Source organism: Coffea arabica, chromosome 11c, assembly GCF_036785885.1.
Source record: "Coffea arabica cultivar ET-39 chromosome 11c, Coffea Arabica ET-39 HiFi, whole genome shotgun sequence".
Lineage (NCBI taxonomy): Eukaryota > Viridiplantae > Streptophyta > Magnoliopsida > Gentianales > Rubiaceae > Coffea > Coffea arabica.
The window spans coordinates 35,394,976-35,416,797 of NC_092330.1; the positions used below are offsets into that span (position 1 = coordinate 35,394,976).

The 21,822-nt window shown below is 34.3% G+C and overlaps 1 protein-coding gene across 1 annotated transcript; it reads left to right on the forward strand.

The window, feature by feature from the left end:
• Nucleotides 1–14,497: 14,497 nt before the first annotated feature.
• LOC113715381 (cation/H(+) antiporter 20-like) lies at nucleotides 14,498–20,932 on the forward strand. The gene is made up of 4 exons (XM_027239565.2): nucleotides 14,498–14,698; nucleotides 14,808–15,818; nucleotides 19,527–20,444; nucleotides 20,520–20,932. Exons 1-4 carry the CDS (start codon nucleotides 14,519–14,521, stop codon nucleotides 20,844–20,846), a joined length of 2,436 nt encoding a protein of 811 aa, XP_027095366.1. The 5' UTR covers nucleotides 14,498–14,518; the 3' UTR covers nucleotides 20,847–20,932.
• The last annotated feature ends 890 nt before the right edge of the window (nucleotides 20,933–21,822 follow it).

The following is a 21,822-nucleotide window of genomic DNA, read 5'->3' on the forward strand; positions in this document are numbered from 1 at the left end:
TGATCACCGACACAGTAAGAAGGGGTTGGCTGCCATCGCTTGTTTAGTAGTTATAACCTATTTATTGATAAATAATTGGAATTGGCTTTGCATCGATGATCAATTAGGTGAACCATTGCTGAAGTTTTTCCTTAGCTAGATCCTTAATTATTACTCGTTTGGTTTTAGTAATTTGTTATTTAATTTTTAGTAGTTTCTTAGATTTTATTTGGATTTCTTTGAGTGTCACCTTCTACACAAAAACACCCCCCTTTGTCACTGTGAATTTGAAGAGAAACAATTACTCCCAATCCCTGTGGATTCGACCCTGCTTACTACAGAAATTACTTTTAGTTTGAGCAGGTTTTATTATTGCACAGGTTTCGACAACCTGTCAATTTTTGGCGCCGTTGCCGGGGACTGGTGCCAGATTAAATTGTTTCTTTTTGAGTTTATCTTGTTTTCATTTTTTAATTTATTTTTCTCTTATTTTTTTTATTTATTATTATTATTTTTTTTTTATGGCTGCTAACATTCCATATTTTGATGATAGACTGGATTTTGTTCCTGAATGGGGTTATGAGACTCATGTTTTTCCTAATGATCAATGGGCAGTTGCAAATTGTGGAACTTATTTTGACTCAGGTTATTCAACTGACACATGCCCCGTATTTCAAGATAATTTAAGTTCTCCACTTGATACTTTTGAAGATTTTCCACCCCAACATCAAATGCAGTATGACCCTTATTCAAACGGGTATGATCAAGAATGGTGGGATAATTCCAATTTTAATTATGCGACGGGGCCAATGGATTTTCAATAGCAAGAGTCTCAGCAATCATCCTCCGTGTCAGGTATGTCTCTTGAAGAAATGATAGGTTTACTAATTGCTAATTCAAATCGATTTCATCAGGAGACACAAGCGAGCCTAAATCGATTTCATCAGAAGACATAAGCGAGCTGTCGCGACCTAGCAGATCAATTGCGTCAATTGACATCCAGGATAGAGCGATTAGCTTCTCACCTTGAAGAATTGCCCTCACAAACCAATATCAATCTTGAAGGAGATGAGAGTGCAATTATCCGGCCAAATGACATGGAACTGCAAGAGTTTCAAGGAAACGGATTTAAAGATGCAGTTGAAAAGGAAGTTGAAGTGCAAAAAATGAGACTCCAGGATCAACTCATTCGAGTGAATGAATCCAGTGAACAATCTTCAAATACGGTGACATCTTCTCCACTCCTTCATCAATATTCTCCTGACTCTTACTCTTCAATTCCTGTTAACGAAATTGACTTTATTATACCAGACAATTTTGAATTTCATGACAGGAATAAATTAAGAGTGGCGATGGCGAGATATCTTGAACCAATAAATGCAAGTGGGGGAGGAGTGAACGGAGAATTCAACTTATCATCGACTCGTTTGGCGCCATTCACTAGTCCATGGAAGCCCGTAACTCGTATGCCCAAAGATTATTCTATCTACGAGAGCTATCAGGACTATGTAGAGGATGAAGCATTAAGACGAGCCACACGATTTTATCCTCCATGAACAGAGCATGATAATGTCTAGTCAAAGACATTAAAGAGAGGCGCTCATTGGGAGGCAACCCAATTTCTTTTAGTTGTTTGTTTGATTTTATTTGTTAGTTTAAATCTGTCTTCCTTGAATTTGACTGATTTTGGGTGTTAATTTTCGTTTTTGCTGATTTGTAGGTGACTTTCAGTCATGACGCGCCCGCGTGGTGACGTGCAGGAAGCTCACGATCAGAAACTTCTGGGAGTTCTCTTGCCCTCATGACGTGCCCGCGTCACGTTCGCAGGAAAGGTAAGGATTCAAAAAAAAAATGAGAAAAATTTCTCAACCGTAGCTAGGTTTCTCAATTTAAAAAAAAAAAAGAATTTTTTTCTTTTTCTCTTTCCTTTTTTTCTTTTCTTTCTTTTCTTTCTTTTCTTTCTTTTTCTTTCTTCTTTCTTTCTTCCTTCTCCCCTGCTCTCTCTCTGTTGTCCGAATCCCTTTTGCTCGCCGCCCACTCGCGCCGCCCACCTCACTCACGCCGCCACCTCACGTCTCGCACGAAGGACCAGCCAGCCATCCACTTCGCACCTCGCCGCCCGCCGCTGCTGAAGCTCCATCGCCGCCGCCGCTGCCCATCTTCCTTCCACACGCAGCTCCTTCCTCGCGCAGCCACAATCCCACAGGCGCGCGGCAGCTCCTTGGTTGTCATCTACGGTGGAGGTAATTTGGAACTTGCCACCCCATCTCTTAATAACTAATTGGTACTGTCGGGGTTGTTCCATAGTTAGCATTGTTGACGGTTGGAATTTATTTTCTCAATTGGTGATTTCGGCCAGTGGTACTGGTCGGACTATTGTTGATTGGAACTGCTATTTCTTTTGGGTTGGGTGAAATTGTGCAATTAATTGGCCAACTGGAGCCATTTGTTGAAATTTTGGGTAAGCTGAAATATTGCCCTTGTTTGTTAACCTGGGAAGTTTCTATGCTATTTACATTGCTTCCTCCAGTTGGGTGCATCTAATTGAATTGCTGGGAAATATTCTGACCATTGCTTTCAACTACTAAGTTTGTTGAGGTTCCTTTTGGGATTTTGGTTGAGTTATTTTTGAAATTGTCTGATGAATTGGGGGACATTATTAGCAATTGATCCGCTCTGATATTGCTCTGATACTGCTCTGAGATTGGATTAACACTTGGAACTATTGCTTTACCACTTCTCTACTCTGCTATAGCAATTTCATTGATTTTGGACTATGTTTTGCACTAATGATACTGGTTGGAATATTTCCCCTTGCATGTGTCAGTTCTACTTGGTTGGATACTTGATTGACTGCTAGGCATGTGTGACTGAGTTGTTCTTGTACAATTGGAAATATTTGGAGAGATTTTGAGTGGGCAAGTTGTGTCGCTTTCTATTGATATTTGGGAGGCACCAGTGGCTCTTAAATTGTTATTGCTTTGAATTTGCTGTTTACATTACCTGTGGGCAATTTTTGTCTCTTGTTGATTGAAATGACATTTGGAGAAAATGGTAAGACCCGAGCCCTCTTCTTCTGCGCCTCCCCCATCGATGGCCTCTGATGTAAGTCGCACCACTTGCGGGCTCAGATTCATCACGTAGTTGAGAGAGTGACGAACATCACCCGCCAAGTGGCAAGAATGTCTCAGAACTCGGCTTCCCTCCACTGTTCCCTCCTATCCCTTAGCTGTTCAACAGGGAAGTTTCATTGTTCTCTTAGTTTTCATTACTTTATTACCTCCATTGAGGACAATGTAGGATTTAGGTGTGGGGGGAGCAGTTATGGTGCTAGTGTCTTTCATTCATTTTTTTTCTTTTTAGTGATTGGCTTGTAAGTGCATGCCAAGGTTTGATATTGGATTATTGCCTCTATTTCTACTATTGCCAATTTTAATAATAAAAGGGTATCAAGTTAATGTGGTTGAATCCAAAAACATCTCTTTGGTGAATATCGATGATTGTTTTACTCTTATAATTTTTGGTTAACTTTCCTAGGTATAGGGAATGATTATTGGCATTTTCATGTGAATTGGTCCGGTTATTAACCTTAGTTCTCCGTGTTTGAAGATGAGGCTAGCTGATGCAAGTTTTCTTTTGGTTTTTGTGTTATTTTGAATTTTTGGTATTATTTGGCTGTGAATAAGAGTTGACTGTACTCCGCTAGTATTTACTACCGAGTAACCGGGGATTTTCACCAAAAGTGTTGATTCTCGCGTCAAAAGATAGTAATTCCTATGAGTACGTGGTCACGTGGCGATAGAACCTGAGTAACCGGGCTCCTTCATCTGGCCAATGTTGGAGTTCGCGTCAAAAGGCTCAAATGACTAGCGACTAAGTCTTTTGTTACAATTGAAAAAAAAAAGAATCAAAAAAAAAAAGAAAGAAAAGTAGAAAAAAAAATGTGAAAAAAAGTGAAGGTTGTGTTAGTGTGTAATAAAAGTCAGCTTGCCGAATTATGGACTTAATGTTGAGATTTTGGTTAATAGTTGGACCATTTGCTGATAAATGTTATGCGTTATTCCTTTTTCTTAGATTAGTTAACCTGAAATTGGAAGAGTTTATGATTTAGAATCTAACCGGAGTGATGTTTCATGGATTTGACCATTGATGCTTGATTATTATTTTTGGTATCTTGGCAATTTGTTGGATAGAGCAATAGTCACTATCAAATTTTGGTGTTCGTTTACTATTCTTATGCTTGAGGACAAGTATGGTTTAGGTGTGGGGGGAATTGATAGGTTGCAATTTTATTATTTATTTTATTATTAATTTTCCCTATTACCTGACCTAATGTGGATTAATTGCTAGATTCTACTCACTTTTGATATTTTACATTTATTTCAGGGAGTAGAACGAAAATATAATAACAGGTGCTAATTTGGCAAGAAAAGAGTTCAGATGATAGAGTTTGTCCTAGGGGTATTTTGGGAACACAAAAAAGACGTGAGCCCTTTGTAATTTGGGCTGAAGTCTTCCTTTCTCCTGTGGGCCGCCGCACATCTGAGGAAGGCAGAGGATAAAAACCAAACAAATAGCAGAGAAAGAGGACGGTTGGCTTCCTTAGCTTTTCGTCCTGTAGTATAGCTTTTCACTTTGACTTTTCCATGGCTGTTTTTGAGTAGTGGCTCCCTGCGGATGGCAGAGACCATTAGAATGAAACAATCACTTTTGTAGATCAGCTTTTCATTTGATGATTCAAACGAATTGGGTCCACTAAATCGGAGACCATGCCCGCAGCTTTTGCGTCAGTTTTGTATGGGTTTTTCTCATCAACAATGAGCTAAACTCTTTTATCTAGTCAAGGGACAACGGATGCTTTGGGTCATCTAAAATTGTGAGATCGATTTAATTTTATCTTTTTCTTTTATTTATTGGTATTCGCATATTTCTTGATTGCTATGCTTATGATTAATTAATTAATTAATTGTCTTGGATTCAGATAATTAGTTGATTGGGTAATCTATTGTCAATTAGGGCATTAAATCCGTAATTGTTTAATTGCTCTAAAATAGTGACAACTGGCATGATTAGATTTGTGTCAGGGGAATACGCGGGCTAATCTAAAATAACCCTGGTAGTGCGTTATTTGGTTAGAATAGGGCTCCTCTAATACGTAAGGCAATTGGGGAATTAAATTCTACGGGCGTACCTAGGATTATTTCTCAATTAGAGCAGTGATTAACGGGCGTACCTTGATCACCGACACAGTAAGGAGGGGTTGGCTGCCATCGCTTGTTTAGTAGTTATAACCTATTTATTGATAAATAATTGGAATTGGCTTTGCATCGATGATCAATTAGGTGAACCATTGCTGAAGTTTTTCCTTGGCTAGATCCTTAATTATTACTCGTTTGGTTTTAGTAATTTGTTATTTAATTTTTAGTAGTTTCTTAGATTTTATTTGGATTTCTTTGAGTGTCACCTTCTACACAAAAACACCCCCCTTTGTCACTGTGAATTTGAAGAGAAACAATTACTCCCAATCCCTGTGGATTCGACCCTGCTTACCGCTATCTACAGAAATTACTTTTAGTTTGAGCAGATTTTATTATTGCACAGGCTTCGACAACCTGTCAAAAATATTTTCCGTGGAAGTAATTTTCCATGAAAATCATTTCCCTTTCATCATTTTCAGGTGTTTGGTTAGCTTATTGAAAATATTTTCTTACTTCATTTTTCTAGTATTTGTTTCACTTTTGAAATATTTTCACTTTTATCTTTATCTTTACTTTCTACACATTATAACTACATACTTCTTCCCATGCAAAATAAGAAAATTTATCTCATTGTTTAACTTTAAAAAATCTTGGAGAAATGTATATATGAATAAAAAATATCTCCTTAAGTAATAAACAAATTGCTGGCCATTTAGTGTCAAATATCAATCACATGCAATGCTTATTGTGGCACTCTCACTGCTGAAAGTTTCTCTAGAAAAGAATGTCCCTATTATACATAATTAATTACTAGCATATGAGCAGGATGAGGTTTTTTTTTTATTTTGAATATACTAGGTGGAGGGTTGGGTTGGGTGGGTTGGATTGGGTGGTATGGGGGAGGGAGTGTAAGGAAGAAGTCTTGGGTTCGAATCCTCCTGTTTACACTAAAAAAAAAAAAAGAACATACTACAAGATATTTTCAGTAAGTTTGGAACATACTACAGGAGGGATACATACATTTCGGAAAACAACTTCAATAAATTTGGAAGGGAAGTTGTTTTCCATAAGATGAGTGAAAATATTTTACGTAGGAAAATGTTTTCAGTAACTTTTGTGCAACCAAACACGGGAAATTAGGAAAATATTTTCTGGAAAACATTTTCACCCGAAACAAACGGACCCTTAGTGACATTTCTCCATTATTATCTCGTAAGTCATATAGTTAAGTTAGTTAATTAGTAAAACAAAAAAAAAACCGGTTTACAAGAATATCATTCTCCATTTCTCTAAAAAAAAAAAAATCAAGAATTAATCCTCTTGAGAATACAAAGGGACATCCATACTTTTAATTGTTTCATAACATATTGTGATTTCTATTGTTTTGTTTGATAGTATGTTTAAATAATAGAGCAAGTAAGAACCTAGTACTTGCATTAATTACTTCTTGTGGGATCGATTCGATATATGTCCTAAATTACCCTTCGACCTGTATACTTGCAATCAAATGAATATATTTTGAAATTAAATTTGCTCTTATATCTAGAACCTGTCAATAATCGTCGAGATTAATTGTATAATGGTCAATTTTTAATTTGTATAGTCATTATATCCATTTTGACCATTATATAATTTGTAACCGAAAACGTTAATAGATAATTATGGGATATTTGTAATTTTTATTAAAATATTACAATAAACATATACACTGACGCAATAACGCATTGAAACACACCACTATACACTTGCTACTGACAATTATAAATGTCTCTAATCCAATAGAACCGGTCAGGGTAGTACGGCTGAAAGTTCCCTCCAGATGTGCGCTCAGATCTTACATTTGTAACGTTAACTTGTCACAAGACAACTACTGCATGCCAAGAAGTGAAAGACAAAAATGATATTCTATTTGTTCTTTTGGGAAAGCAAAAGAAATTCTTGTCATAGGCTAAGAGCTGATGAGGGATATATATATATATATATATATATATATATGTATAATGCCAGTGGCGCACCATCTGGTATGAAAGTCGTCAAAAACGTCAAAGTGAAACTAATAGCGATTGATGTACTACAATAGCTGACAAGTGTCACAGTGATATACGTAAGTTGGAAAGGAACATTGCACAGATTGGTTGCTGCTATAATCGTAGGTCGGGGGTTTGCATCCCATATATTTAGTGGCGCATCAATCTTTTTTGAGTTGTAGGTAGGGAGTTTGAATCTTATTTATAGCGAAAAAAATTTAAAAAAAATGTTAGAATACTTCTTAGGTCTAGTTGAGGATTCCAAACCCCCTGTATTGAAAAAAAATCAAAAAAAGTTTTCAAAGGAAGTCATCTGGTATAGACTATTCTTTAGGCTTTCAATTCAAGGGAGGCATCCTGAAAATTCAAAAGAGATGTCAGAGGAAGTCATCTATTATAAACTACTCTTTAGGCTTCCCTCTATGTAGAGTAAGATAGATTAAATTATACAAATTTTATCGCTAGCAAAAAAAAAAAGTTATCGTTGCTGGAAAAAAAAATTTTACTCAGCTGTGCTGTGTTTCTTCTATGAAAAAGTGATTGGGCACTATGATTACAGAACAATAATTCGTAAATTTATAGGGACATCTTCGGGTGGGGTAGATGCAATTGTTCGAGTAATCACACAAATATAATTATATAATTTGTAGCATAGATTTGGTTGGGGTAAACTACCTCAGCCGTGAGCCAGTAAATTAAAATAAAAAAGGTTAATCACAAAGAAGTCCCCCTAAGATTTGGTTTGTTTTGTAGTTTAACTCCCGGCATTTTATTTTTCTCACTTGATATTTCTTGACTGGTATTCAAAGCAAACATTGAGTAATGGTGCTGACAGTTGATATCAAAAGGACAATTGTAGCTCTAAATTAATAATGCATGGATATAAATGCTCACATTTCGGGTTGGATATAGCATATATTTCTCTTTCTTTGTCACAAAGTTCCAGATCTAGCCATTTGAAATAGTTAGGTGCATGACAATTCTAAATAAAAAATTTTCATATTTTAAATTATTTTTCTAAAAAAATAAAAATCAAATCTTATAATTTTAACATCCAAGAAATCTCTTTCCGATCTTTTCAAAGGTGCTATCTTACCACATCCATAGATTTTTTGTATTAGTTCATCCATATAGTGTGGTGAATAACATCTATAGGAAGCACAAGGAAATGAATTTGAAGAAATTTAAGACTTTTTTTTTGTTTTATGTACAAATGTTACGGATGAAGAAGAGAAGTTTTTTCGGCGTGATGAAAGCTTAAAACATACTAGAAAACTTCTAGGGTTGTTTCTTTATAGAACACGAAGTAAGCCATTTTCATCAGAAATTTTAACGGTTACGAAGGTGGTCATTTTCATTAATTGTAATGTTTTAACAGTTCATTTGCTGACTTGGACTGACGGAAGGGATAAAGTATGAAAAATAAAATGTTGGAGGGTAAATTGCAAAACACACCAAACCTTAGGGGACTACTTGTGATTAATTCAAAAACAAAAAAGGATTGAATGGTCTAAATCTAGTCAAGCTAAGCTGGCCAAATCCAATCCACGAATTGTGCCTTGCAACTATAGAGTGATTAAAGAAGCCTTGATCATAAGACTCATTTCTCAAAGTTACACTATTATAGATAATGTGTGTGTAAAGTTACACTATATAGATAATGCTCCATTGATACCCAATATTTGTTATATATGTTACCAATAAGGGTGTAATTGAATCAAATCAAATTCAAAGCCTCGAATATTATCCTACTTGAACTTAACTCGACTAACAAATGGATGCACTCAAGTTCAAATTCAAACTCATCGAGTACCTTTTATTTGCGCTTGAGCTCACTACTTGAGTTCAAAATTGATTTCAATCAGGCAAGCTTGATTAAATTAAGAAAAAATTATGATTAATTTTTTAATAATTCATGTGCAATTATAAAAGTCAAAACACTCAAACTAGTATTAAAATCATAAAAATTTAAAGCCACATTTTAATGGAAGTAGTGATTCCATCAATAAAAAATTTAAAGCTAAAATTTTCATAATATAAAAAATTAAAGTTAAAAATGCTAAAAATTAAAATTAAATAATAAAAATACTCGAGTAGACTCATGAACATAGCATTTTAAACGTGACACTTGACTCAATTTACTACTTGAGCTATTCAAGCTTGAGGTCAAATTCGATTAAATCAAGTCGAGTAGAGTTTCTTGTATCAAGCTAGTCGCAAGTAGCTTGACTCACTTGCACTTTTAGGTACAAAAGTCAAAACCATCTTTAGTATCTATTTTCAATATTGTCCCTTCCTTTATTCATGTACATCTTATATTCAATTTCAAAATTTGAAATTTGGGATATAAAATTAGAAAGAGAAATGCAAACATCACAATTAAATTACTATAATTAAAAAATTGGATTCCTAAAGAGCGAGGGAGGAAGTATTAGAACGGAGAAAGTATGTATTTACGCAGACATCTTTTTTCTGTTTACAAACTTATTCCTATGCAGTAGGTGAAGGAAGAGGCCAAAGTCGGCCATTTTGGGCTGGAAAGAGCACCAACCTCAAGATTAAACAATGAAAACTGAATCAATAAAATATTGCTAATACTAAATGTAAAAAGAAAAATAGTAAAAATGAAACATTGTGTCACTCTTTTATTTTTTTAATTTTTTTAGGGTAAAAAACAAAAAAATTCCCTATGGTAAACCTAATACACAGAAAAACCTTCCATGGTTTCAACATATACAATACGACTCCTCATGTTTTGAACTAAATTGTAAAGGTGATGGAATCCGTTAAACTTAACGGAAATGGACGAAATGACCAAAATGCTTTGATATAATTAAGCAAAATACAGTTAAAAAAAATCATTTGTTTTATTTTCTAAATAGAGAGAATTGAGGGTTAATTATTCAGAGATAGGAGCATAATTGATGCTGCAAGTGGAGGGGCACTGGTGAACAAAACCCCTCAGGAAGCACGGGAGCTAATAGAGGGGATGGCAGAAAATTCACAACAATTTGGTACGAGAGAGGATGTCCCAATACGCAAGGTGAACGAGATAGAGACACCAAAAATTGACAAGTTGTCGAAACCTGTGCAATAATAAATACCTGCTCAAACTAAAAATAATTTCTGTAGATAGTGGTGAGCAGGGTCGAATCCACAGGGACTGGGAGTAATTGTTTCTTTTCAAGTTCACAGTGACAAGGGGGTGTTTTTGTGCAGAAAGTGACAATCAAATAAATTCAAATAAAATCTAAAAAACTACTAAAAATTAAATAACAAATTACTAAAATCAAATGAATGATAATTAAGAATCTAGCCAAGGAATAACTTCAGCAATGGTTCACCTAATTGATCATCGATAAGCAAAGGCAATTTCAATTATTTATCAATAAATAGGTTATAACTACCAAACAAGCGATGGCAATCAACCCCTCCTTACTGTGTCAGTGATCAAGGTACGCCCGTTAATCACTGCTCTAATTGAGAGATAATCCTAGGTACGCCCGTAGAATTTAATTCCCCAATTGCCTTACGTATTAGAGGAGCCCTATTCTAACCAAATAACGCACTACCGGGGTTATTTTAGATTAGCCCGCGTATCCCCCTGACACGAATCTAATCGTGTCAGTTGTCACTATTTTGAGGTAATTAAACAATTACGGATTTAACACCTCAATTGACAATAGATTATCAAATTAACTAATTATCCGGATCCAAGACAATCAATTAATTAGACAATCATAAGCACTGCAACCAAAGAATATGCGAATACCAATAAATAAAAGAAAAAGATTAAATTAAATCGATCTCACAATTTTTAGGCGAACCAGAACCTCCGTTGTCCCTTGACTAGACAAAGGGGTTTAGCTCATTGCCGATGAGGAAAACCCATGTAAAATCAAAGCATCAGTCGCGGCCATAGTATAGAAATTTAGGAAACTTCAATTCAATCGAAGGAATAAAGCAAAGTAAGGTTACAAAGGATGATTTTGTCTTCAATGCTCCTGACTCACGTAGGAGGTAGCCACAGAAGATTCCAAGGAAAAGTCAAAAGCTCTCCACTACAGGACGAAGGAGACCAAACGGTCAAAGGAAAAGCTAAACTATAAAAAATGGACAAAACTAAGAGGGAAGCCAGCTCCTACTGTGCGGCGGCTCCCTCAGGGGGAAGAAGAAGACTCCCACTTCAGCCCTTCGTTCCTCCTTTTAATGCTGTGCTCTGCAAATTACCAAAAAGGACTTGTATTTCCTTGTTCCAAAAATGCCCTGGATGCCTGCTATTTGAACTCTTTCCTGATAACTGTCAAATCGGCACTTATTATGGTATTTTCGTTCTACTCCCTGAAATATATGCAAAATACTAAAAGTGAGTAGAATCTAATAATTAATTCACATTAGGTTAAGTAATAGGGAAAATTAATAATAAAATAAATGATAAAAGTGCAACCTATCAATGGGTAGAATAGGTATATTTAATAAAAATTAGATATAAAAATTTTTTTTTTTTAGGTTCCAATAAGTCATTTCCGTTAAGTTTAACAGATTCTACAATTTAGTTCAAAGCATGAGATGTTGTATTGTATATTTTGACATCATAGGGGGCTTTTCTGTATATTGGGCTTACCACAGGGGACTTTTTTATTTTTTACCCATTTTTTTATTCAGTAAAATATCCGTGAAAATTTCATTTTGATTGTTATATTTTTGGTATTCTTTCTCATTAGAGTCTAGTCTATTTGTGTCTGTAGAATCATTTGACCCGCAAAAATTGAATTAGTAAAGTTTAAAACATATTGAATAAAGAACTAAAACACTTTGCCATTTTTTCTAATCTAATTTCATCCTTTAAAGTGAATTTCCATAGAATAAAGCACCCCATCAAAGGATTTAAAATATGGGCCCGGAATTGCTATTGTTTGATGAAATAAAAAAAATGGGTTAAAGCACTAAACCCTTCTGAACTTTTTACCTAATTTGAACACCCTAAATTGTGTTTATAGACACTTTGTCGCCCTTTATATATGTTTGGACCAAACAACCTTTTCTATCTTAATTATTCTTGCTTTTATTCTTCCCTATCATTCGTTTTAGTTTCTTCCTTTTTTTCTCTATCTCTCATACTGTCATTATTTGTATAATTGAAATTAAATCTTTAATTTTTTTAAACTCAATATACTAGACTAGTAAAAATTTGATATTTACTAGTTTCCAAATTATAAATTTCATGAAAAAAAAGTCTGCATTGTAACAACATCTACGTTGCTCACATTGTGAAGCCTATTTGGATTAAGAAATTGAATTATTGAAATATATATGAACAAAAGATTGATATTAATTAATCGATTATCAAAAGTAATATTTGATAAAGAAGCAAATCAATTATTGTTGTTGTTTCACTATAAATAACTTGTTAATTTTTCTTTCTTACATGATGCGAATAATGTTACTTTTTATTATGAATGGTTGGTAATTGTGAACTCTATTTAGTTTATATGCACTTGTTGAATTGCAAGATTAATACGCTTTACGATATAAAGTCCATACATTTTGTAACAGTAAAGAGTCTATGATGAATTATTAAGAATGAATTTAAGAAATAAAAATTACAAAAATGAGCTACAAAAAATTAAAAATTTTGATGCACGTACTTTAGTATTAGAGAGAAAAATTGGCTAATGGCATGAGTAAAGGGGAAAAGAGAAGAAAATAAGAGAGCAAAAAGGAAAAAAAAGAAATAAAGAAAATGAAAAGAAAAAAATTATGTTGGCAGGAATAATTTTGTCCAAACAGATCATGAAGGAAAGTTCCTATTAAAAAGTTTGGGGAAGTAAACTGCAATGCTGTATATGGTGCAATAGGGTTTTGTGCATTTAGCCCTAAAAATTTTCATCTCTTTTCCTATTATTTATATAACTAGTCAAGCACGGGTACTTCCTCGTTTTCATTTAATTTGACCAACTATAAGTTCTTGGTTTGAATATTTTAAGAATTTAACAAAAAATTCAAAAGGATAAGTACATTAAAAAAGCAAAAAAAAAAAGAAAAAGAAAAAGGAAGAAAGATTCTAAAATTCTATTCTAATTAGCTTAACCCAAATCCATATCCTGACTTTTATTGATCCCTGTTAAAGAGGTAAGAGCAGGTGAATCAGAATCAGGTTCTAGTTTGAGGTTGGGATCTAGCAACTCACAAGTTGTATTTTACTGGATTCATAGATAAATTAGCAATATCATATTTTGTTATATTACTCCCTTTTATCTTATTAAAAGTGCCATAATTTTCATTTTATAATATTCTAAAATATCTGCCATTTTATTAAAATTAAAATTAAAATTAAAGTTACTTTTCATCCCAAAGAGGCTCCTTTATGGCTACTGAGTCTTTTTTTTTTGGGTTAATTACATTTACCTCCCCTGAGATTTGATCATATTACCAATCAATCCCTGTAATTTGTCCAAATAACGGTCTCACCCTTTGAATGATCAAACGTTTAACAAAAACCCCCTTAATGCCGAAAATGCCCTTTTTGACTCTATATTGCATTAAAAAAAGAACATATTTTTATTTATTAACCTTCAAGTAATCCAAAAAAATAGAAAAAAATTTTTGCTTATTATTTTATAAAAATCATATCTTTACTTCCATAAATAGTTTTGAATCAATAATTATTTTAAATCTTAAAAATGAATATTAAAAATTAGATAAATTGAAAGAAAAATAAAAAAGAAGCAATTATTTTAAATCCTCAAGTATGGTTCGAATTTGTGGTTCAAGGCATGTTGCGGAAAGCACAAGGCATGTTTTTCTCAATTTGAACCATACTTCAGGAATTAAAATAATTTTTCCTTTTTTTTTATTTTTCTTTCAATTTATCTAATTTTTAATATTCATTTTTAAGATTTAAAATAATTATTGATTCAAAACTATTTATGGAAGCAAAGATATGGTTTTTATAAAATAATAAGCAAATTTTTTTTTATTTTTTCGGATTGCTTCAGGGTTAATAAAATAAAAATATGTTCTTTTTTTAATACAACATGGCCTCAATAAGGGCATTTTCGGCATTAAGGGGGTTTTTGTTAAATGTTTGATCATTCAAAGGGTGAGACCGTTATTTGGACAAATTACAGGGATTGATTGGTAATATGGTCAAACCTCAGGGGAGGTAAATGTAATTAACCCTTTTTTTTTTTTTTTATGGCTACTGAGTCTAGTGGTTCCAAAATAGATATATATACATTGTTGTGCAACTCCTCAAATTCTGAACACCACAATTACCCAGTGACTAGCGGCTACTGGCTGCCAGATAGCATTATGGCATTTAACGTGACCTCAGTTAAAACTTCCTCAGGTGGCGCATGGCAAGGGGATAATCCGCTGCAGTTTGCATTCCCCTTGTTAATAATCCAAACCACCATAGTCGTCCTCATTAGCCGTGTCCTTGAATTCCTCTTCAAACCCCTCCGTCAACCGAAAGTTGTTGCCGAAATACTGGTACATACTACTGCATATGGATTAAATACTGCTCACATTTTTCTTCTTGGCTATCTTTTCAGTTTTTTAGCTTCTTAGACTTGCAAGTGTTGTTATGTCTATGTTCCAGGGTGGAATCCTACTTGGACCCTCTGCTCTTGGCCGGAATAAATATTTCATGCAGTGGATTTTTCCAGCATGGAGCACTCCAATCCTTGAATCCGTAGGCAGCCTGGGGATTTTGTTCTTTCTGTTCCTTGTAGGGCTTGAGCTCGACTTGAGCTCAATTCGCAGGAGCGGGAAGAGAGCATTTGGCATAGCAGCTGCAGGCATGTCCTTGCCCTTTCTTCTTGGTGCTGGACTCACCTTTCTGACGAGAAAAGTAGTCAATGGAGATAACCATCAGAAACACGGCCAGCTCCTCGTGTTCATGGGAGTCTCCTTGTCAATCACCGCCTTCCCAGTTCTGGCTCGCATTCTAGCAGAGCTCAGGCTTCTCACCACGGACGTTGGCCGAACTGCAATGGCTGCAGCGGCATTCAACGACGTCTCTGCCTGTATCTTGCTTGCTCTGGCAGTGGCTCTCGCAGGAGGCGGCACAGGGGCTCACAGGAGTCCCTTAATCTCACTATGGGTACTTCTCTCTGGGGTGGCTTTTGTTGCTTTCATGCTTGTCTTTGTCCGAAGAATCATGCATTGGGTGGCCCGGCAGGGCAGCAACAGATATGAAGCCTATATATGGTTAACACTAGCAGCAGTAATGGTGTCTGGATTTATGACTGATCTCATAGGTATTCATGCAATATTTGGGGCATTTGTCTTTGGATTGACCATTCCCAGTGATGGAGAATTCGCTAGAAGTTTGGTGCAACGAATCGAGGACTTTGTTTCGGGGCTTCTGCTGCCAGTTTACTTCGCATCTAGCGGATTAAAAACTGATATTACCAAAATACGCGGCTTGGAGGCCTGGGGGCTATTGGTGCTCACTATCTTTACAGCTTGTGCTGGGAAAATATTGGCAACCTTTTTTGCGGCTGTTCTGTGCATGATTCCTGTGAGGCAGTCACTAGCCCTTGGAGTATTGATGAACACCAAAGGTCTAGTTGAATTGATTGTTCTAAACATCGGCAAGGAGAAAAAGGTGAGATTTAATCAAATTGGTAGGCTTAGCGGATTAACATTAGCGGAGATTAATCATTGCTTGTTCCCCGGTAAGGTTAAAGGACCTTAATTTGGACTTGTTTTGCAGCATGTGAGTGATCTAAGAATTTGCCAGACATCTATTTTTTTCCCTTTTGTTTCATAAAAAGACCGAAAACCTTACAAGGAAGGGAACAGAGAACTATTTGGACGAATGTTCCTATCATTTGAGTTGGATATTTATCACATTAGAAACTGTAGTGACTTATTGATGAAAAGCAGGTATATTTGAAGAATAAGTAAATGATTTGATTCCTTAAATGCAGTGGCTGTGATGAGACAAATCCCTGGGTTTATTATTTCTTTTTTGATGGAAATGACTCGTTCTTCTTTAGGTTACAGGTCAGGGTTTTAGGTGCTCCACTATGTAGTTAAAAAATCTAAAGGGTGCACTAGTGCAGCATTTGATCTACAGCACGCCAATTGACTAGACAGGTCACGCTTTCTAACCCTTAGATAGTAATTTTCTAATTCATTTTGGTTTTTAATCAAACTGGTAGCACCTTCAATGTTCCACTAATATGTAAAAGGTTACAAAAATTAAAAGAGAGAGAGAGAGAGAGAGAGAGAGAGAGTTCAGATTTGAATTCTAGACTTACATTAGCTTATAGTTCATTTGGTTTAATTCTTCTCTTTTTAATAGTTCAGAATGGTTATTCTTACATTAGCTTATCAAACGAACATCTATTTTTACCTTTTGGGTTTAATGAGGTGAGGAAAAGATTGAATGAAATTTAATAAAAAGTTTACATTGAACAATTATTGCATGATGAATAAAGAGATGTATGGAGTTTTTACAAAGTATAAAACATAGATTGAATAAAAAACAAAGGCAGAAAAGGAAAAAGAAAAACTAAATTTGGAGCAATATGAATTTACGAGAAAAGGGGCTTATAATAAAAAGGTAAATTTAGATTTATTAGAAATGTGGATGGTATCAAAATTGGACTAAATCATATTAATCGGCTCATATTAGTTTCGTAACTAATGTCAAACTATTTGGTCACGCATCTATATCTTTTAATCTTATTTAAATTCCACGTCTATACTTGTGTAATCAAGTTACCTTTGACAAGTTAACTTCTAAATAAAATATGAATTAATCTTATATATACTGTTAGTGTATACACTATCACAATTAGATATATGATACATATGTAAAGTATGAATTTATAATTCAAAATTTACTCATGTGACATCTATCTAACCATAATAATATATATACTGACAGTGTATATAAAATTTACTCATAATATATTAGTGAATATGATGATTTCCGTGCAAGCAAATTAATTTGAATAGGGGAACATTTTGTGGGAGGCCACCAAATTCAGGCCTTTTGATATTTTTGAGATCTGTTTGAGGGTTGCAGTACTTTTGGTTAATAATCACTTCTGGGTGATAAAAATACTTTTGAGGTATTTGATGAATATCATTTCATAAAATTAGGAGTGAAACTTTTGGTATTATAATCACTTTTGGCAAAAGATCAAATTTGATGCTTTTAGCATATCTTTTGTATTTTAAAAATAGAACATTAATTTAATCAATTTATCCTATATATGAAGTAAATTAAGAGACAAATACATTTAAAAATTTTCAAATTACACACTATTCAATACAATAAATATTTATTGAATTATGTATCCAAATAATATATTTAAAAGTATTTAAGCACTTAATAAGTACTTTTATTAAAAGTTGTATTAGGTGAAGCATCTAAAAATAGTAGCCACAATTGTTCTACTTTTGTATCTCTAGAACCGTGAAATACGAAAGGAACTTTTCATTAAGTATATTCTTGGACCATGCTTTAGTGCAACTAAATTTGTGTTGGGAAAGTTTTATTACTTTAGAACAAAGATATACCACATTGCGGTCTCCCTACGCATCAGGTTTTTATTTTTATTTATTTTCTTTCTTTTTTGTTTCTGGATGCACCTATTACCTTCTAGCTGCGGACTGTCATTAGAATATTTAAGAAGGAAAAAAATTATTTTTTAATTTATGTCATCTATCGATGCATATAAAAAACATCGGGAATGATTATAGAAGCATCTCCAAAAGTTTTGCTAATATTTCTGACATTCCTTGAAATTCAAATGTATCACTTACCTCCATTCCGACCATATCTCTTATGACAGTGTTAGCCAACCTCATAAATTTATTCTTAGAATAATCATTTGCGAGAGAGATACTTTTTTTATTCTGACTCTACAGTACTTTGTAAGTTTGTATTGTTCTATCTTGATTTTTTTTTTACCAAATTGGTGTTTAATATAAGATTTGCATTACAGAGCTTAAAAAGTTGTGGTTGGTGTGGGCTGTAAAATGCAACTATAGTTCTTAGAATAGTGATTTTTTTAATCCAATTTTGATTTCTTTTTTAGATTTTTTTGTTGCATAACTAACTGTTAGAATAACAAGAGAAATTTAGTATAGGATCGGTACAGGAGGAATAAAGGAGGAGAGAGCTGTTTAAGTGATAAATAATATTTACAATAGCTATTTCTTTTGGATTTTGATTTTTTCTCTTTGTAGTTTTTTTTTTGTATATAAATGTTACAATAGAGATGCTAATTTAATATAAGCTTCACATAGGAGGATGAGAGAATGGGAAGGAGGGGTTTAAGTGAAAGAATAATTATTAGAATGGTCATCTTTTGTGAATTTCAAAATTTTCCTTTTCACATTATTTTGCATCAATTTTTTTTTAGAATGGAGAGGTTTAGGAATATAAGGTTGGAATAGGAGGACAAAAAGTAGGAGGGAGCATATTTAAGTTAAAATATTTTAAATTAATGGGTTCTAGTTCCTTTTTTTTTTTTTTTTTTTTGCCTAAAGAGTTGTTAGAATAACAAGAGAAATTTAAAATCAGGTTGGCATAGGAGAATTAAAAGTGGGGAGAGAGACATGTTTAATTGCAAAAGTAGTTGTTAGAATAACCATATGTTTTGGATTTTGCTATTTTCACTTTCAAACTTATTTTGCCTAAATAAATGTAAAACTAAAGAGGATAATTTACTATAAAGCAGGCATGGGAGGGCTAAAAACTTAGAGATGAGTTTAAGTGCTAGATAATTGTTAAAAAAAAAAAAAAGCCATTGTTTGTTATCAACTGCAATTTTTTTCTTGCAGATTTTTTTCCTAAATAATTATTAGAATAAAAAAATAATTTAATATATGGTTGCCAATTCAAAGTAGAGAAGGTAATCTTGTCAATTCATACGTTCCGATGATAATTAGTGGTGCCATCTCAATGAAAAGTGAGATGATATTCTTGCAACTTTTGAGCGCTATGTAATATTTCTGAGATTGTCTCATGATATTATGTTGGCAAAAGCCAAATTCATCCTTTTGGTTTGCTCTTGCTTTTGGGTTAGACTCTTTCTACATGCTGTGATTTTGAAAATTATGCATATAAAAATTGTTACCTTTTAAGATTAATTTTTTATACACTTACAATCAATGTATTATCATCATTAGATGCATAAACAATTAATTTGAATTTGAATTTAAAATCTATATTTTATACATTTATATATTCATAGTGTGTACACTATTAGTGTATATAACATTAATTTTACTTTTTCAACGCTTGAGATTTTTAAAAAATAGAGTTAATTTTTTCCTTGTCCTCCTCAAATAGGTCCTGGATGATGAGATGTTTGCTATCTTAGTGTTGATGGCACTCTTTACCACCTTCATGACCACTCCAATTGTAATGGTCATCTATAGACCAGCACGAGAACTCTCACCTCCTGCTCGGCTGGAAACATCATCGACATCACAGTTGGAAGAAGAGCTCCGGATCCTAATGTGTATTCGTGGACCAGGAGATTCACCATCACTCATAAATCTTGTTGAATTATGCCGGTCCACCAAGCAACCTGTATTGAAGCTCTATGTGATGCAACTGCTTGAACTCACTGATCGCTCCTCCTTGATACGGATGGTACAGCGGGTTCGGAGAAACGGCTTATCCTGCGTTAGATGCTCCCGCCAAGGAGGCGAATTGAGCAACCAAATAGTAGCTGCATTCAAGGTTTACAGTCAACTCAGCAAAGTCACAATTCGGCCAACAGCATCGATCTCTTCTTTGTCTACGATGCATGAGGACATTTGCCACGTAGCTGAAAAGAAGAGGGCAGCCATGCTCCTCCTGCCCTTCCATAAGGCTTGGAGGCGAGAGGGAAATGAAGAAATACTAATGAATTTGGGCACTGGATGGAGAGGAGTCAACCAGATGGTGCTAACTAATGCACCATGCTCAGTGGCACTGCTAGTAGATGGTGGATTTGGAGTTGCACTCGAACACAGTTTGATAGATGATGATGCTCTCATAAAGAAAGTATGCATTCTCTTCCTGGGTGGTCCAGATAGCCAGAAAGCTTTGGAGTTAGGTTGCAGGATGGCAGGACATCCAGTAATAAGGGTTACTGTTGTTAGGTTAACCATGTTTAAAGATCTGGAAGATATGATAGAAACTCGGCCATCTTCATCTCAAGCATTTAATAGTAAGGATCATCAAATATCTATCACACCGAATGAATATTCAAGGGAACAGGTAAAATGCTAGTACTTATTACTGCATTCAACTGGAGTTTCATAGTTTTCTGAATCCCTTGCTGACCTCTGACAGGAGTTGGACGACTCAATATTCATGGACTTCAGGAGGGAATGGACTGGGGAGATAGAGTTTGTAGAGAAGGAGACACACAATCTTATCAATGAGGTGAAAGCAATAGGGCAAGGAGGAGAATTTGAACTAGTAATTGTGGGCCAAGGGAGATTTCCACCAGCAGTGCTTGCAGAGTTGGAAGACAGCCGACCTGAATTTGATGAGTTGGGACATGTTGGAGACCTGATATATTCTTTGGGAGAAGCCGTAAAATGTTCTCTGCTTGTTATCAAGCAAAATGATTCTGTTAAAGATAACAAGATGCCAAAACCAGAGATGGCTAACTAAAATGCTGCTAATGAACATGTTGCAAGTCTTTGACCCCAGGAAATGGCATAATCAATGCGGGTGTAGAAATTGTTACATGATTGGCATACTAAGGTATTCGGGTGTGTTGGAATATAGGTTGCTGCAATCAATATCCATGTGTAAATAAATGATGGTCAATGTACTTTGCCCTGCTGAACTTGTAAGACATAGACTTTGCACTGTAAGTCCCTCAAGTTTAATTTGTTTTACAAATTAAATTATAAGTTATAAAACTTATCTTTCAAGTACCCATTTGAAACTCATTTAATCTAACTAAAGAAGTTCTTAATGTGTGTGACCCATTAGATTCTCATATGCATGGACAATAAGAATAAATAAGAACTAAATAAATTAAACTCCTTTTAATTTATCATTGATCCCACTAATCAATCAACTCATAGATTAAGATTGGCATCTAGCAGTGCATCATGATACTCACACAACGAGAAAAGTCAAGTGGATGATTTCATCTTTCAGTGAACGTTTGCCATATAATTAAAATCCTTTTACCACACTTATCTCACATTAATTTTGAAATAAGTCGTGCCTATTCCATTATGTGATTAATGTTCATTTCTTATCCCAAAATATAATTCCAATGAAGATGCACTTAGAAACACTTTCTAAAACTCTTCTACTTAGCATTAAGTATTTGAGTTATACTTCTACGAGTGGCCAGACATGAGATAACTCCTTTTCCATAAGAGGTGGTAAATGCTTATAAGTTACTCACAATCTTTTTATACTTTAAGTATATACCTATTTGCTAATAATGTGAACATTTCTTGTTACGGAAACAATCATATAGCAAACAAAGTATAACCGTACACACTCAAGATACCATGATAACCTTAAATTTGAGAATCACTTAAAACATATTAAACAGCACTGTGATTAATTCTCTCACATGAATTAGCAACAAAAATCTCATCTTAATGGTAAAAAATGCGAAAGG